The sequence below is a fragment of the Furipterus horrens genome, unplaced genomic scaffold, assembly GCF_987537825.1.
Source record: "Furipterus horrens unplaced genomic scaffold, mFurHor1.1.pri manual_scaffold_4, whole genome shotgun sequence".
Classification (NCBI taxonomy): Eukaryota; Metazoa; Chordata; class Mammalia; order Chiroptera; family Furipteridae; genus Furipterus; species Furipterus horrens.
Window position 1 is genome coordinate 25,477,106 of NW_028327174.1, and position 18,789 is coordinate 25,495,894.

Sequence of the window (18,789 nt, forward strand, 5' to 3'; positions counted from 1 at the left end):
ATGAATATACAATTATCTCAAAATAAGTTTAATTTTTTAAAAACTCAGGGCATACAAAAATAAACTTATTTTTTATCAGTCTTCAAACTTCAGCTGATATAGGCTAGGTGAATCTGTTGATCTTGACTGGCCTCACTCATGGACATGGGATTCAGCTGTAGGTTGGGCTCCTCTGAGTTGACGGGGAACTTGACTTTGCTCCATGTATCTTTTATCTTCCACAGGCAGGCCTGGACGTGTTCTCGTGGCTACAACAGAGGTACACAAGAAAGCAAGCTTCAGTGGACAAACCGCTCTCAAGACTGAGCTTCAATCATAGCTTTTTTCGACATGGTGGCTGTAGCAAGTCACATGACTGAGCCCAGAACTGAGGGATGAGGCAGATCATCCTACTCATGATGGCAGAGTACTGCACAGTCATAAGCACGGGCACAGGGAGGGGTGAAAACCTGGGGCTCTGACGGACTCTACCGAACCATACTGCCTATTGCCATTCTTCCTTCTCACAGGCAGACAGTGGCAATTCATTCTCCATTGTTTCAAAGACTGAACAACAGGATCTAAGTATCCCTTTGCCCAAGAGGAGTCATAGGGAAAAGAATATATGATGTCTGAAAACTTTCTCCACGAGCCCAGCTGATTCTGGACTGTCCCTCTGCAACATATCTCCGCCTTCCCCAGCCCTGACCCAGTCTTCATTTCACCTGCTGCCCCCTATGATTCCCTTTCTCATCCTTTCAATATTCTAGCATCCCACCTTTCCCAGCGCTCACCAGACTTAATTTTATGAGAATCCCTGTCCTAAGTCCGGTGGGTAACAGCAGTACCCACACTGCTCCACTCACAGTGCTGATGTGAGGCTGAAGCAACGTAACTCACATGATGCAGTTACACTGCCTGATTACAGCTATTCCTTACTAAATTGTAGCAGTGTTTTTTGTTTGGTTTTGTTTTGTTTTCTGTTAAAATGGAGGAGGGGCATGCTCAGTCTAACTGATAGGCATCCCAGCATTCCCAGTTGGAACTCTGAGAAGAGTTCCCCATAGAAACACTACTCTCCACAGTGACTGTGTTCTACATCACTATTGTTCCTCCCAAAGATCCAGTGGTTCGGGTGCTTCACTGAATCCTACCAGTTAAATGGGCTCTCCTGGGCTGGGCTGGCTAAACTAGCTGCCATGAAGAACACTACCATAAGGGAAAAATGTGAGTTCTTAACAGGTCTCTTATGAACGAACTTTTGAAATAGAAACCCTCTTAAGTATTACCTAGAATTAGTGTTGTGAGAGAAGCTGATTTGGAGGTGACATTTATGGCGAATAATAGATATTCTGCTAAGCCGGCCTCTCTGAGCAAGAACATTGGGAGTGAGGCCAGATGACAGAGGTGCTCAAAGCCAAGGATGGTTGGCAAAATGGTGTGTAAAGAAAACCAGCTAGACACAGGTGGGGGAGGGTTGTTAATGGTTTGCAGAGGCTGGGAGTCGGGAAGAAGCCTCGGAAACAAGAAGAACAGGGTGCTGAGAGCAATGCCAGAAGGTGGACACCTACTTGTTGGCAAGGAGGCTGTGAGAACAGAAAGGTGTTAACCGAAAGCTCATAGGAATATATCTGGGACCCAAATAGAAGAGAAATAGCTAGACGCAACATTTGGAAATGAAATGGAGTGGCCAGAAGAAATACAAAAAGTATCTCTCTAAGACTAAAATCCTAAAAGAGATGGATTCAGGGCTTTTGTGGGAAGCGCTTGATAAGGTTTGAACATCACTATAAGCTGGAGCTAAATTGAGAGCTTTCAGGATATAACTGTGAGACACTCAGGACTTTTCCCTGCAGTAAAGGTGACCTTCTGAGTGCACAGGAGAGCTATGAGCAGGGTGAGAAAGAGTGAGGGAAGGGATTTTGCAAGAAATACAGGAAATGTGGAAAGGGGCTGGCTTTTGGTGGAGGCACAGTCTCCTTTGCACACTAGAGTAGTGAGACACAAATTCAAAACAGGGCAGTGCTGGGCCCCGTCTCAGCCCTGTGAGTGCACCAGGCATCCCGGGCATGTGCTGTATCTGTGACTCCATGTGGACCCTAAAATGGCACCAAGATCTTTAGTGATGTTGAAACATAGGCAGTAAACAGGGAAATCTCAGGGATATGTCCTACAGGGCTCACCTCTACTGGTAGAACCTGACTTCCATGAGGCATCCATCTCCCTACTAAATGACTGTCACTGTGATGAATTTTCATACAGCTTGATCAACTCTGTCCCCTGGTGACTTCTGGCCCCTTTCATCCTTATTCTGTTCTCTGGAGCTAAGTAGCCAAATCTAATCCATCCACCCCATGAGAGTCAGTTCCATTCCCCCTAAATCTTCTCTCTTCTGAGATAAGTAGTCCACATTATGCAACCTTAATAACTAAGTCAACCATCATTGTATGATGGTCAAATTATGCAAAGCCCTATGTATCTGCAAAGTGGGATTCTAAAGTGAGTAAATGATCTCCTTGCCCTTCAGGCAAACAGGGTGAAGACAGAAGCATGGACAATGGACTCTAAATGAAAGAAGACTGATAAGTACTATGATAAATATTCAAAATTTGCTCTAATGTAGCTATGGGGAAAGAATAGACCAATTCAACTGGGGGAAACCAAAAAGGTCTCTAAACAGAGATGGGATTTGAGTCAGAGTTTGGAATACTTCAACAAGTAGATGCGGGAAGATGGCAGGCGGTGAGCAGAAACCACACCGGATACAGACCTGAGGACCTTGGTTCTTACCTTCCTGTTTGACCTTGAGCATATTTTAAAGGAGGCCTCTGAACCCAATGACCTCTAAAATGTGATGCTGGAGATCACGAGGGGTATTATTAGTTTGAGCATGCCCACTCTAGGCAAGAGTCTAAAAGTGTGAACCCCTGCCTGTGTCAAGGGAGCAGTGTGTGAGTTTGGGGCTGGATAGAAGGAGGGTAATTCATACAATATTTATTCTGCCCATCATACTGCAGCAGCACCCTCACCACTGTGATATGTCATTTTGGGACACTGACAATGTCCTTCTTAGACTGTGATGCTGGTACTACCATTGCCAAATCCACCAGCAACGATATGTCTTTAGCAATTCCTCTGAGCCAGACACCTTTGAAAGCATTTTAGGTATTTATATTTATGTTGCATTGAATCCTTACACCAGCCTTATGACATAAGTACAAGTTTTATTAGCCCTATTTTACAGCTGAGAAAGCAGAGACACAGAAAAATTAAATAATTTGCCCAACTTCATAGCGCCAGTCTAGTGGCAGAGCTGGGATTTGAACTCAGGCAGTCTGGCTCCCTGCTTTACTTCTTCAATAGAAACTGCAAGGGCAGAAGGCAACACAGGTCTGTAGGCATGTTCTGCCTCACCCAGGGGAGTGTATCATGGCACTAGAGCTCTCCCATTCATTCAGCCTAAGACAGCATTGGCTTTCTTGGAAGTCACACCACAGTGACGACGCAGACTGAGCTGGCTGTCTCCTAAAACCCCTAAAACACTTTGACTTGAGCCACTCTTAAACCAGGTCAGCCCCATTCTGTTCACATGCAATTTATTAGTTAATCCTAAATGTTGGGCTTTTCATTGAGCCCTAAGACATTCTAGGTTTTAGCTCCTATTGACATCATACAGTAATGTTGAAACATATTATCAATGTTGTCTTTCCCAGCTTAGTATTACAGTAACAGCTAACAGTTATTAGAGCATTAATTTTGTGCAAGCACCCTACTAAATTTTTTTCATGTAGTGTCTATATATTAATACAGTCTTTACCCAAAATCTATTGTCGTTGTTGTTGTTGTTGTTGTTGATCACATTTAAGGGAAGAGGAAGTCAAAGCCAGGGAAGTTAAGATACTTACTGAAGATCCAATTAGGAAATAAAGACCCAAGATTTATACCTGGGATTGTCTGACTCTGGGTCCTGAATTCATATGCTCTCTGACCCCTTTGCATTCACCTATAAATGTGTCATTATCTAAGTCAACGACAAAAAAATATTAAGCAGTAGCAAGGACAGAACTCAAAAGTGAATTATATCCCTCCAGGTATACATGAACCAATTACTCACGTAGTCCTAAACAATGAGAGACCAAGGCATTCCTTACATAATAGTGAGGGCCAGAGATGTTGAGCAGTTTTTCCAGGCTCACCCACCTAGGGAAGAAAGAAGATGGAAAAGTAAGTAATGCAGAGAGGTCAAGCCCTCCTTTCCATCAACACCCACTTCAAATATGAATGAGAAGCCATCCAAAAAGTTTTGAAATTAGTGTCATTTGGACTGCAGTTCTCCCACTTGTTCACACGCATCTCGTGAGGTCTTTATCAAAAGTCTCGCTGCAGTGAACGTCCACTTCATCCAAAACACCCCCTGATCGTGGGATTAGTTTGTCCTGATGGACTCTCAGTGAGCACACGGAACTCTGTTCTAACGGTTCATAACTCTGCCACATAATAATTCAGTGTAGGATTTTTTCCAAGGAATTAGCATCAGTGTGAGGTTTTTTGAGGCCTGCCAATGCCCTGAAAACTGAGCAGGTCATCATCTCCGGTCATCAGGCACCACCGAAGGGTGGCCCTGGGTCACCCTACACTGAGCCTGTGATTTACTTAAAGCTGCTAAACACACCTCTGCCACCTCCTCTTTCCTAAAGCTTCAAGGTCTCCCAGTCTTTCCTTGGTAGAGAGGAGAGGTAGTCAAAGTGAATTAGGGTGGTTTTGTTTTCTTTCTGCCTTCTGTCGTAAATGAATCTGGAAAATCCCTCCTTTTGTCATTAACATTTCAAGAACCTCAGCTCAATCTGACACTTACTCCAGGCCTAGTCCACTCTGTTGTGTCGGCTTTTTGTCACAGCCACTGACAAAGGCTCGGTCTTTGACCAAACTTGATTCAGGCTCCTCTGAGCCCAATGAAGCCCCTTCCTTGAGCTTGTTCTCTAAGAGCCCAGTTTTAGCAAGAATCCTGCCAAGTCAGTTCATCCAGAATCTCCCACCCTTGATATCTGACTAAATTCTTCATCCCAACCACGCCGCAGGTAATGTCTGGTCACCGTGGCCTGCTCTCAGCAAGAACCCTATCTGCTCAGTGTAGTTAGGACCCTCTTACTCCTGATGCTTCCTCCAATTAATTTTCCACCTACTGACCCTCCACTCTGCTCCTTGGCTATGAATTCCCAATATTCCTTGTTGTGTTCAGAGCTGAGCCAAGTCTCTTTCCCCCACCGCAAAACCCCATTGCAGAGAAAGTAGTTCCCATATGCCTATTACAGTAGTCCTGGATATTGTCTACATTGGTGTTTTAACAAGTGAAAGAATAATTTTTTTAACACCTCCTTTGGACATTTTTTTATAAGTACTTTAAAAGTGAGAACTCATCCAACCACTTAGTTTTAGCCTCAAAATCAAGTGTTGTCCTTTTGCTTCCTTGTTCAGATCACTCTCATCTAGTAAGAGGTAGAATCAGGATTCAGCTCCAAACTGCCTATGGATCCTGAACCTCAAAGGAGAGCTCAAACTACTGCACTGATACAGTCCCATAAGACACGCTGAAATGATTTTACAAATAAAGGCAAAACCGGAAAAACTGGTCACTATCTACAGGCTGATAGCAGTTGCACTCCAGAGAGACAATCAGCATTTAATGGACAAAATTATGTACATTACTATCAGTTTCCTGTAAGTCAACTTGTTTCTACAGACTTATAACATAGCACAACCAAAAACTAGCAAAAGTAGAGGTGTCTACAAACTCAAATAATCCCCAAAGGGTCTGGCAGTCCATTGAAAGGATATTCAGTAATCTCTTGATTTCGAAATCTTCTGGTTTCTTCCTATACCAAGGTCAAACAGCAGTAAAAATAAGTCCAGAAAATTTAAAAAAGGTGAAAAGCAGCAACCATCAGGGAACATTTATACAGAATTAAGATGGTTAAGTGGTTGTGTCACCTTGGGCAATTTTACTTACCCTGTTCCTCAATTTCCTCATTTATAAGATTCACATAACAGTAAGTACCTATTGCATAACTGCATTTATCATGAGTAAACGCTCAGTAAAACAATAGCTATCTTTGTTATGCCTCTTTGGAGCCCATGACTATGACAACATGCCTATCTTTGCTCTAAAAGGTAATGCCAGGTTAGCCCATGAATTCTATCTTAATGATCACAAATTCTACAACATGCTGTACCTTAATTCTTTCTCCCAAGGTTCTCATTGTTTCTAGTAGACTAACAAGTTCCTCTTTGCCAAGTGTAAGATTCAAGGGTAGAAAACATGTATCACCATTGATTTCTTTTACTTAAGAGATGACATTAGCAGCAAGTATGAGGTTCTCTTTGTTAACCAGAAGTGTTTAGCGGAAGTTAAGGTAGTTAAAATCTCCTGTCACAATTATATACTGCCTCTGTGCCAGGTGATCTCTGTACCTAAAGCATTATCCATCTTCCCTCTAGTGGGACCAGTTAGAGCAATTCCACCACCATCACTTCAATTTCCCTTATTATTTTGTCTTCACTCAGACACTCTAACCACAGGTTAGATTTTACAAGGGCGGTTGCCAGGGGCTGGGGCATGGAAGAGGCAGGAAGAGGCTGGTAAATGGATCAAACTTTCCATTATAAGATGAATAAGGTCTGAGGATCTGATGTGTAATATGATGTCTTTAGTTGATAATACTCTACTGTATAATCAAAATTTGCTAAGAGACTAGAAATGTGTTCTCACCCCCACAAAAAAAGGTAAAATATGTGAAGTGATGGATATTTTAATTAACTCAGTGGTGGAAATCTTTTCATAAGATATATGTATAACAAATCATCATGTTCTATACTTTAAGTATATTACAATTTTATTTATCAGTTATACCTCAATAAAGTTAGGGGTTGGGGGATAACAGTAAATTTCTAGAGAAGTGACAAGACAAAGGAAAGTGCTTTAGGCTTTAGGGGTGACAAACTGTGGGAAGTTGAATATATGGGGGAGACTAATGGAAGGTTCAGTTTGTGTTAGTAAAGTCCATTGTGCAGATTCCTCTGGTGTCTGCTCTAGGCTAATAAAAGTCTAGAGTTGTCTCCAGTAGTTAAGAATCCTCCTTCCCTTCCTGATTGAGGCAGAAGGAAGAGAGTTGTTCTTGTGTGTGCTTCTTCATTGCCTTCAGCTCAAAATATTCCTTATGCCAAAGTGGCAGGTTTGGGATTGCATCCTCTGAACCATTCTTAGGTATAATCACATCTTCTGAGTGATTCTCAGGTAGACTCTGTAACAAATGCTGCTCCTCCTCTGTTCCTTCTTCCAAATGTTTCGTTCTTTCCTCGCTTCATTTTATCTCTGATCCCATTTCATCAAGTTTCATCATTGAGATTGATACAAGGATGAGAGTCACATCCCCAAAGTAACATGGTGCCCATTCTAAAATCTGCTCATCTGGCCTTTTAAGTCTTATTTGGCTACTCAGTTATAATGATAGACAAAAAAAAAAAAAAGATTCCTGAAGACAAGCTTTTTATCCATATATACAAACACTTAAAGATTTTCCCCTGAGACATATTTCCAGTAATAATTTAAATAAATTCCAGAATCCAAGATTAAGGCAAGTTGAAAATCCATATAACAATTTCAAAAATATCCATGCTCAGTAATCCAACTTCTGGGAATAACTCCTCAGGAAATACAAAATATGAGCAAAGATGACAAAATTATCCTCTGCAACATTACGTATAATAGCGACCACTTGAAAACAAACAAAACATTAAAAAACAGTTGCCCGGTAGAATAATCGTAGTGCTTCCTTTCACTGGACTTATACACCCATTAGACATTCCATTTATAAAATATATTTATTGGTACGGAGATCTACTAATAATAGATGTTAAATGGAAAAAGCAAGTCAGAAAACTATAATAGCATCTTGAGTGATCTATATAACAGTTGAAAAAAGCAAAAAGAAAAAGAAAAAAAAGCAGGGCACAGAAAGTCTCCTGCATCCCAGGTGGCAAGTGGAGAGCTCTCAGGAGCCAGGGCAGCACTCTCTCCTGCCCACAGGACCCCATGCCCTCCAATCCTAGTTCCTTCATTTCTTTCTCCCCACCAGCTTTTTCTCCTCTGCTGTGGAACCCCAACATGGCCTCTCCGTTGAAACACCCAGCAGAGGCTGGCTAGATTCTCTTTAACACAATCCAAATTTCTGGCCAATAGAATTGAATTGGCCCGACTTGCATAGACAAGTCCACTTCTTGTCCAATTGGATATTATGAGGGATCATTTTGTCCACCTGGCTGCAGGGGTTCATCTCAGTAGGTGCACTATTGGGGCAGCATGAAGGGAAAAGGCAGTGGGCCGAGCAGACCCCTGAAAGTTAACTCACCATAGTGTCATAGAAGGAAAGAAATACACCAACATTTTAACAATATTTATCACTGAATGATTGGATCATGGTGGTCTTTATTTTATGTATGCTCTTTTATGTTTTGTAAGTTTTCAACAATGTTATGAATAATTTTTAAAATCAGGTGAAAAATGGGTTTGGTTTTGCTTTTTAATATATAACATGTATTAGGTTCCCCTCTCTAGTACATGCCTGCTTGTTGGGTGTGGGAGATGAGAAGCTGAATAATTAATGGACATTCTCTGTCCTCAATGAGTCTGCCTCCTTGTGCTGACTGCTCATCCTTACCTTGCCAAGACCTGGTGGGATCCTAAATGGTATCTGCAACCAGTGTTGCCAGGTTATGTGACTCTGAACTCCAATAGCAACTGCAGTCCATATTATGTGACCTACTTATTGATTATGTGCATTTGTTGGTTCTTGAATTGTTTCAAACAAATATATCTTGCCTTCCTCCCAAAGACTGATTTTTAAAATAAGAAAACCCATTATTAATATTTCTTTCATCACCCCTTAAGTTGACTAGATGGATGTTGCATGTTTTGTGCAACAACTGTGTTTGCTGGTTAAAATTCACTCTGAGTCACCAAGGAACTGACTTTTCTATAACCACTCTTTGTTGGCCTCCCAGGGGTCTCTTTGTCCGTTACTTAAATGTTCAGTTCTTCCCTCATTTGTATGGAATGAGCCTTAATTTGTCTTTCCCATTCATACTTCCATCATCTTCACATGTCAGTCAGCCAGCATGCACCATTTCATGATCACAAGTATGACCATAAGTGTCTATTTCAGTTAAGAATTTGGGTAGAGTATAAAATCATATTTAAGTGTTTCTTCTTTCATACACATAGGGAATTCTATCCCTAAAATTATGACCTATGATCTTCACATGGATTTTTGTGAATTCTACTATGGTTAGGGCTAGATTTGGTTTTTAAAGATATTCCAGTGGTTCTATTTGAATACAATCTTTGATTCTCATGGGAGAAGTGACATGATATAGTCTGAAGCCAGAAAGACCAGGGTTTCAGATCTCAGCTCAACTGCCAAGAAACACTAGCAAGATATTTTACCTCTCTGAGCCTTAGTTTGCTCGTCTATAAAATGAGAATAACACCTGCCTCTCAATGTAGTTAAGATTATAGTTAAGATTAAGTATTTGTGCAATACCTGTCACATGTTAGGTGGTCAGTAAACATTTGCTGAACAAATGAAAGTAAGAAAAACCAAAACACCCACATAATTGTCCTGACAGGCAGTGACCTTGATATCCAATAAGGTCAATTTTAAAAAACAAGGACTTGCCTACTACCAAAAAAAAAAAAGCAGAACTCCTTTTAGAGTCAGGTTGCAAGGACAAAGGCCAACCACTCCTTCAGTTAAGAAGCTGGGGGCAGGGCTTAACCAGGAAGTGGCAATCCTTTCCCAAGCCTCACTTCAACCTTAGTCCTAAAGCTGAAGAGGCAGCACCAGATGAAGTCTTAGACCACATGAACCTCCCCAAATGAGAAGCCAAGAGGACTTGGTGCAAGTTTCCTCTTAAATTTCCTGGGGATTTGGGCACAGAAATACCCTTCCTGCCACCTGCCTGAAGCAGGAGAAACCACTGACAGCTTCAAGACCAGGTAACACCAGGAGGAACCAGTCTTCATTCTCAGTCTTCCCAGGACGGCACAGTTGGGTCTTCAGTCCTGGTTTTCCTAATGAGGCACTCTAACTAGGGGTGATGTTTACTGAGTTTATTAAAATGTTCTTATCATGTAAGTCTCAAAAGGCAAAATGACAGCTATGAATCTAGTTTATTGGGATTTCCAAGAAAGGAGAAGATATTTCGGTTTTTCTTTCATTTCTCCTTTGCTACAGAAGGTTGGGGGTAGTTCAGTTAAGACTCTATAACTGGCTGAATCATTTTTTACGTGATGCCATTCTCTCTCATTGAGTATATGACAAGATATATGATGACATGACAGCTGGTCGGTGACCCATGGAGATGCTGACTTCCTCCCTAGAGCAGGGATGGGACTGAGGACAGGAATCCTGGATTGGAGCCCAGAGTCCTGAGCATCTTGTGGGAATTTGGGCACAAGGTCTAATCCTGGCAGACCCCCAAGGGACTTCCTGAGTACCAGGCCCTGATAACATGGGAAATCCCTCTCCCTCGCCTCGAGAAATCTCGCTCCTCTCTGGTGCCCTGCCCACTCTGTCCTCCCATCAGAGCTTCAGTCCTTGATGTATATGACCTGAGGCTCTGTCTCTCAGTTTAGCTTCCATTGTACCAAGTTAAGGCATTCTAACATGTGCCTCATGTCACCCTTACGATTATAGAACGTATCATACTCAGAGGTGACAAACAGGAGAGAAGTGAAGCCCCTCAAAGGTAGGAAGTTTAGAAAAGGAAGGAGAAGGGCAGACTGCCTCTGAAGGGCACTGAGGGCATGGGGTGCTCCCGGGGAGGCTCAAGGCAACCAGACCAAACTTGGCTCATCATTCCGTCTCGGAACCCCCCTCAGAGACTATTCTCTACACCTGGGAGTTACACTCGGGCCTCATCTGTGTCCAGAGCAATGAAAGCCCGGTGTTTTGCTGAGCCTGTTGCCCACGTGACCGCCACACCCCTTACACCTGGGTCAGGCCGATGCCAAGTGAACCCAATGTAAGTTCTGTCCTGCTTAACTCGTCCTGGGAGCCTGCTTCCTCCATTCTGCATCGTTCCCTCCCACAGGGGAGTGAAATCTTACCTCAGCCAGCAAATCCAGAGCTAGAAAAATTCCCAGAGTGTGTCTGGCAATAACAGGGGTTCAGGTGCTTCCCCTGCAGCGTCGGGCTCCCCAGCGGAACACACAGCACCCGCCCAGCAGCACCTTCTCTGAAGGGCTCCTAAAGGAGACCCCGAGGACTTTGGGGAGGGAAAAGAGGCCAACAAAAGAAGCTCTGTAACCCTGCTTTGGAGAGTAGGTTTGTGTAGTTCGCTATAGATAAGGAGAGAGTATGTAAATACAGGGTGTGAGTCATTCAATAAATTAGAACAAGTCTCACAGGTCTTACAAGGGAGCTCCTTCTTCCCTCCCCACTCTGCACCGGAGCTCCGGGGGCCCCACCCAGGGCTTTGTTACCATTAACATTGGCTTAAAATTTAGGGTGTCAGTTTCCAAAACCCAGAATCTGGGCTTTCACTTTCAACAGGAATAGCTGAGAGCAGAAAGGGTCCAACGTGTGATAACCCAGGTCGCCGCTGCTTTAAAGTAAGACTTAGCTGTACATTTAACAATCGCTCTCCCTTAACAACGTTCGCTTGTTAAATGCATTGAAAGTGTCCTAACTAGAACTTTTATGTCTCCACGCATTCTCTTTTAGCCAAGCGCTTTCCAGGCCTGGGTCATGGCGCCCACCCTTCCCCACCCCTCAGTAGGGTTGCCCTTATTTATGGGGGGCGGGGCAGGGGACGGTCACTGCCTAAGCATTGCTATGTCCTCTACTTCTCATCCTTGACCTTGCCTGTTGCTTGGGCCAAGTACTCCTTTTCTAGCCTATAACACAACAAACTTTTCTTTCACAATTTCTGAATCAGCCCTTAGCAAACTTATTTCTTAAATAAGTTTGACTCTAAGTTTGACTCTTCCTCTGTCAGACATCACCATACACATGCGCAACATGCACACACACACACTTGTAACCCTAAAGTCCTCCTCACACTGCTTTAGAAAGGTTTAGAAAGGGCTTCTTGTTTCTTTGCTTGTTCGTTTGTTTCTTATTTACATGGAAGTTTCTTCGGAGGCTTAGTCTTATGGCTTGAGGAGAGGACTCACCCTTCTACCTAGTATATAGTTCCTGTAGGATCCAAATGTACTTCTTGCCTGCAGTGTCCTGAGCTGTCCAATTCAAAAGGAAGCTTCAAATTAAAAAGCTCATAAATCTTCTTCCGACATTCCAGCTCTGGGCTCTTGCCTGGGCTCAGCCCCTTCTGCACCAAGTCGCTTCCCAGAGTTCTGAGCGCACATCGCGCTCTCGCCCATCCTCAGGTTGCTCAGCCTTGACCCTGGGCCCCTTCCTTGCTCACACCTACCTGAGGTCTCAATATTTCTAAGCCACGTCTTTCGCTCATAGGGTTGCCAGATTTGCATAAAAACACAAGATGCCCAGCTAGGTTTGTATTTCAGAAAAACAATTTACTTACTGTTAATACAGATGGTCCCCGACTTAATGACTGTTTGACTTGCGGTTTTTCAACTTTACCATGGTGCAAAAGTAATACACATAATAAATTACATGAGTTAGTGACTACTTTATTATAAAATATGCTTTGTGTTAGATGATTCTGCCCATCTATAAGCTAATGTAAGTGTTCTTAGCACATATAATGTAAGGCTAAGTAAGCTATGATGTTTGGTAGGTTAGATGCATTAAATGCATTTTTGACTAAAGATATTTTCATCTTACACTGTATTTATCTGGACGTAACCCCATCATACTAAAAAATCGTGTTATCTGAAATTTAAATTATTCAAATTTGCCTAGATGTCCCATATTTTATCTGGTAGCTCTATAATCATTTTTCATTCATTTATCAAATATTTATGGAGAAATTACCATGTGTCAAGCATTGTGCTAGGTGCTAGGAAAGCCAGCCAAGTCCCACTCTAGTGTATCTTTTAGTAGATATATTTTATATGCACACAATATATATGTAGAACTATAGGGAACTATAAGAAAAGTGTTGATTTTGTGCTAAACCTAATATTTGCATGTCATTAGTTTGTTTGCTTAATTGCTGCACTTAATGAGCTTGCTTTTATAAACATTAATATTTACTTACAAAAAGGCAACCTATTAATATAATTTTAATGAATTATGCTAATTTTTGTTGAGCATTTATCATCTACCATGCACAATTTTAAGAGCTTTACATGTACTAACCCTTTATATCCACATCCCAACTTGAAGAAGGAGGACTTTTTATCCCCAATTTACTGATGGAAAAATGGAGGCACAAATAAATTAGGACATGCACCCAGTTCACACAGGTAGTGGGTGATGACCCGATTTGAACAAGGTCTGTGAATCAAGAGACCAGCATGTTAACCACTGCTCTGTACAAACCTACACATATTATTGCTTTATAGTTTATAAAGGATTTTCACAGTTTGTCATGTAATCCTCCTATATGGTCAACAAATTAGATAATGTGAGTGACATTTTATAAATAGAAACTAAGTCATTGCTTTCTTGGGCCTGGCCAAGGAGCAGTTCCTCATAGGAACGGCTTTCGTACCATCCAGTGGGAGGCCCTTCCAAACAAAGGAGAGGAAACGATGGAAAGGGGAAGCACCTGGCTGGCCTGCAGGGGAGAGATTTCATCTCCTATAGATAGTAGAATCAGAGAGACTGGAAATCAAGGACCAAAGGGATTTTCTGACACCCCAAAACTTTGCAAGTTAGACCCTGAGCCAGCCCAGTCCAATTTATCTGAACCACATCACACTGCCTCACACCCCACTGGCAGTCACTGTTCTATTTCTCTATAAGTTGGTCTTGGTATGAGAAGGTACAGTGGGAAAAAAAGGAGGGTTCCTGTTGCTGTCACTATAGTTCTTTTACTATCACACCAGCTTACATGCCCAAAGATAGTCGGACCATTCAAGGAAGAAGCCAATATGATTAAGAGCCACCTCAAGGACAGAGTCAGAGAGCCTGGGATGACATGTATACTAAAGAAAAATAGTAGCCACCATATCTGAGCTAGTCCCTGTACTGGGATGTCTCATACATTGAGACTTGTACCCTCACACCACCCCTATTATTTTCTACTAACCTACAGGAAACTCACGTTCAGGAGGTGAAGTAACCTGCCTGGGTCACATAACTAGTCAATGCTTTGTCCAGGAGCTGAACTCAGGACTGTTAGTCTGAGGAGCTTAAGCTATTTTCCATTTCCTGTGAAATGTTAATCCAGTGAGAGTTGATAGATCCAGGCTTTCTAACGTGTGGAACAGAAAGGAAAATGTAACCCTTAACATACATTAGAAGAAAGCAAACTAGACGATTATCAAAAAGAAATGATTTCCCGGCAGGAAACCAGAAAAGGAATTATTTCATGAACACTTGAACAGTTTATTCTATCTATGCAGTTATTCATATGAAAATAAAGATGAAACCCTTCCCCAGCCCTGCCATTTTTTTTCTTGAATTAATCTTTCTAAATCATGTGTGTGCGCACATCACTTTCCTGCTCAAAACTGGAAAGCTTTCCTTGCCTCTATGAGTACTCTTAAAATTTGTTTAAAAAAAAGGATTTTTCAAATGAAATCTTATATGGAACACCAAATATGGCAAGAAATAGAAACAAATCTATACAAGCTAAAGTAGAGGGTACAGAAGATGGGAGGGGTCATACACCCCAGACATTCCCTCCCCCAAGCTGACCTTCCTCTGTGCCCACCTACCCTCTCCCAAGAGCACCATTAACTGCCCTCCACACTCTTGGGCTCCTTTTAAAATGTACTGATCAACCAACATGAGCAAATACAAAGGTTTCAGCCTAACACTCAAAGGTTCCCATAACCTGGCCCCGGCTGCCACTTCATGCACTGTCCCTCCACATTCCTGAGCCCCAGCTAACCACAAACCACATGCTCAAGCCAAACAGTTCTCTTACCACCCTTCAAATACACCATAAATTCACCCATAGTCTCTCCTCTGCCCATCGTGTTCTTAGCCCCAGTATGCACCCACCCCACCCAAACCCTTTCAAGCATTCGAGGGGCCTTCACTCACCCTCTATTCGCAGCTGTCTATTGCCGCCATCTTCCCGCCTGACTCCGCGTCTCTGCTCCCGTCCGAGCTCACGGGTTGTCTCTCTTCCTCGTCTCTGTTAAGACTGAACTTTCACAAAGGACCCCGACTTTTCCAACTACCCTCGCCTCCCAGAGCCAAGAGAATAGGTGCTCCATAAATGTCCATTGAGTTTCACCCCGTCTCTCCTGGCTTAGAAAGAGCAGATGGCCCGCAGGTAGAGGACGCATGTGGCTTTGTCGTTGCAGGCCCGCCATGTGGACCACCAGTGTGTGCGACCTGGAGGAGATCCCCCTGGAGGAGGACGACACAAACAGCATAGAATTCCAGATCCTGGAGCACTATGCCAGACACCATGTCTTCAAGAACACATCTGCTGCCTCCTCACCAAAGCTGCTGAGAACAAGGAGTTTGTCCCTGAAAGGGCTGGCGGGTTGGTCAGCAAATGAGCCGTGGACCCAGGGGCCGTGTGCTTGCAGGAGTTCCCAATCTAGCGATAAGCCCATCAACCTTGCTAAGAAAAAGTCTTCTTGGAGAACACTCTTTGGAGTAGCAGAGAAAGAGGAGGATTCGCAGAACTTGCCTACTGAGGTCCAAGCCAAGACTCGCAAGAGAGCAGAATATCAGGGTCCCCATCCCACGAAGCCATGGTCTAGACCCAGTTCGAACGTGGGACCGTGCTTAAAGACTGAAGGTAGGCCTTTGGGGAATTTTTTCTCTCCTGCATCTGTGCATGGTAGTCCACCTCCTCCCTGCTGGTAATGTGGCCTGAGGCAGCATATTCACTGTGCCTCAGCTTCCCAAGGGATGACTAGTCAATAATAACAGCCCTACTTTTCTCAAGACCGAGCGAAAAGGAAGAGGATGACAGTGGTGAAAGGTGATGGGACTGGTTTTATGGCTCTACTGTACATGAAAAAGCGTATTACTCCCCAAGCCCCTAAACTTCTGGGCCAGAGCCCAGTACAAAGGGAAGCACTTTGGCCAGGGGCTCTGGCTGCCACTCTTCCTGAGGGAAGTGAACTTGCCCTTCTGGGCCTCTATGTTCCCATCTGTGCATTGGGATATCTCATCCTTCCTACCTCTTAGGAGAGATAAAAAGATCAGGTAGCTATATACAAACATACTTTTCAAAGTCTAAAACACTCTGAAAAAAAATAAAAACCGAGAAGCATTTTGATAAAATCTCACTGTATTGAATAAAACGTTTTCACAAAAGACTTCACCCTAGGGAGCTGCCCTTCATCCACAAACCTTGGCATACGCTTCTTCTCCTTCAACAATGTCTAGTGGCCATTTCCCAGATTTTAAAACTCCTTCCTGCAGGGCTGATTGGACTGTGTAACTTACCTATAATTAGTCAACAGGTGGCAGTAATGTCTCAATTTTTAAATCTCCTGCCTGTCCTGGCTTACTTGGACAATCAGCTCAAAAACAGACAGTGTTAGCTCAGTCACTATGACCAAGGAAGCTTCCATTTCCCACTAGACATAGAATTTGAGAATAGAAGTGAGGGTCGATTCCCAGGAGAACGCCCCACCTCCCATCCCTTATCCCCCATCCCCCACCCCCCAGTGGTAGAGCAAGCTCCTTCCCCTGGGCCTGGCCACTGAGCTCTGGAGCAAACAGACCAGTCTGAAGGCATCTAAATAGACTTTCCCACTTGGCCTGTTCTCTGGACTGAGCCAGGAGACAGAAGATTTTACAGACTTGGATCCTCTGGCTGTCTTGAGATAAATGGCGTTCTGTAGTTCCATACTGCTGAAATGTCATTTGACCTTATTATTATTTCTTAGAATTTCAAGATCTCTATATACATACATAGATACCTCTAAAAAGTAGAAGTAGTTCCCTCCTAGGTAGGCTTAGCTGTAAACATGTTTATAAGTTATCCTCTTCTCACCTTTATTTTCCCCCTTGCTTTCTTGTTTAGTGAATTGTGTAGGTGGTTAGTAGATTTTATGTTGGGTGTGACCCCAGAGAGCTCTGAGTTTGATTTCTGTTTTGCCACCTATAAATCAATGCTCAGCAGTTGGCATCACCTGGGCTCTTTCAACTAAAGGTCACACGTCAGCCTGGGCTGCCATGTGCAGGACTCAGACATGGGGCTCAATTGAGAACTGTGAGGTGATGTCCCAAGGCCAAGTCTAATACTGAGAGGCCTTATGATGTAGAAAAATGGATGTCAAAACCAATTTTAGAAACTACCAACCCAGGCTCTTTTACTCGTGACTCTTGTTTCTCCACAGCTGCGACTCACTACATGTGAAATGTTCCAGTTAAGATTAGGCTCAGCAACCTATGTATAGTGTTTTTTGTTTGTTTGCTTGTTTTGTTTCATTTACACATTTGCTTTTATTTACTTTTCAATATGTTGAAATCTTGAAGGGGTAGAGCACTACATGGATCTTGTGTCCAGTGGCCTTGGCAGGAAGGATGTTTCGGAACTGGGCGTGAACCATGCCACTGTTTCCAGGAGCACACGCCACCTTTCCCCAGATGACTCTGGTTTTGTTCGGTTTGCCACCAGGAGTTACTTTGCTGTTCTTTGCTTTGTACACAAAAGCATATCTCTTGCCTGGATAGAATTCAGTTTCATCTGGAGCACAAACACCTTCCATTTTAACAAGAGCTGTGTGCTCCCTCTGGTTCTGTTGACCCTGTTATAGCCAGAAAAAAATGGCCTTGGACCACAGCCTTCCAGACATATTTGTCATTACTGAAGTCCTGCTCCCAGCAGGCCTGCATAGGCTGCAAGAATCTAGAGGTTACTGTTCTCTCCCATAACAGAAGACCAAAGTTGGGCAGCCCAGGCCTGAGAGGGTAGTTCCATACTTAGTCATTAGGGATTCTTATTCTGCCACCCCTCAACTAGTGGCTTCCAAACTCCAAGGTGATTGCTGGGACACTGGCCATCATGTCTATGTTCAAGCAGGAAGAAAGAAGAAGCAAAGGAAGGACAAAAGGATGTCTTTTTTTTTTTTTCTTTCCCTAAACAATTCAGCTCCCTTTTAGAATGCTTTCTTGAAACTGTACCCAACTTCTTCTTATATCTCATTGGCCATTCTTAACTGCAAGGGAGGCTGGGAAATGTAGTGTTTTTCGGCTGCATCCATTGCTGCCTCTGACATTTCAGGAATCTGTTACAGAAGAAAATGGATACTGGGTGCAAAATAGCATTCTCAACCATAAGGAAGTCTCTCTCAAACTTTCTGCCCCTTCTCTTTAAAACAAATGCCTCAGGCCAAAGGCTGAATGGCACCTTCCCAATCCTGCTCTCCTTAGCCCCACAATGACCCCCCAAAATAGACTCCAAACAGTGGGCAGTCTTTCTGTTCTCTCCCCAACCCCATCCAATTTCCCCTTGCCTATCAGGTGGAACCTATTCAGACAGAGTAGAATCTTTTCTTTCTTAAGTGTTTAAAATTAAGGTATTCAAAATGGGAATCTTCACTAGAGCTAGTTCATCTGAGTCAAAATGTGTTTGCTTATGGTTTTTCTCCCATATATTTCATATGCATCCCTCACTCTATGCCTACCCATTCATAGAAATCATTATACTGTACACAGGTAAGTCAGACTGGGGTACTGCTGT

At 43.0% G+C, this 18,789-nt stretch overlaps 1 protein-coding gene, 1 long non-coding RNA gene and 1 pseudogene across 3 annotated transcripts in view; 1 reads left to right on the forward strand and 2 right to left on the reverse strand.

Annotated features, from left to right (window-relative positions):
- LOC150011406 (uncharacterized) lies at nucleotides 1–11,368 on the reverse strand. Its single transcript, XR_016510440.1, has 3 exons — nucleotides 11,144–11,368; nucleotides 4,094–4,179; nucleotides 1–248 (listed from the first exon to the last, which is right to left on the reverse strand). It is a non-coding gene; the product is annotated as an uncharacterized LOC150011406 (long non-coding RNA).
- Nucleotides 9,823–18,789, forward strand: part of BCL2L14 (BCL2 like 14) — a 20,498-nt gene continuing 11,531 nt past the window's right edge. The window contains exons 1-2 of one of the 2 annotated variants that reach the window (XM_090272852.1): nucleotides 9,823–10,030; nucleotides 15,443–15,888. In XM_090272852.1, the coding sequence (XP_090128978.1) occupies nucleotides 15,450–15,888 (439 nt within the window). In that variant the 5' untranslated portion in view covers nucleotides 9,823–10,030; nucleotides 15,443–15,449. Of the gene's footprint in view, nucleotides 10,031–11,582; nucleotides 11,648–15,442; nucleotides 15,889–18,789 lie in introns of those variants that run through there. The other variant, XM_090272853.1, reaches the window with a different exon arrangement.
- On the reverse strand, nucleotides 17,561–17,929 carry LOC150011408 (large ribosomal subunit protein eL33 pseudogene; annotated as a pseudogene).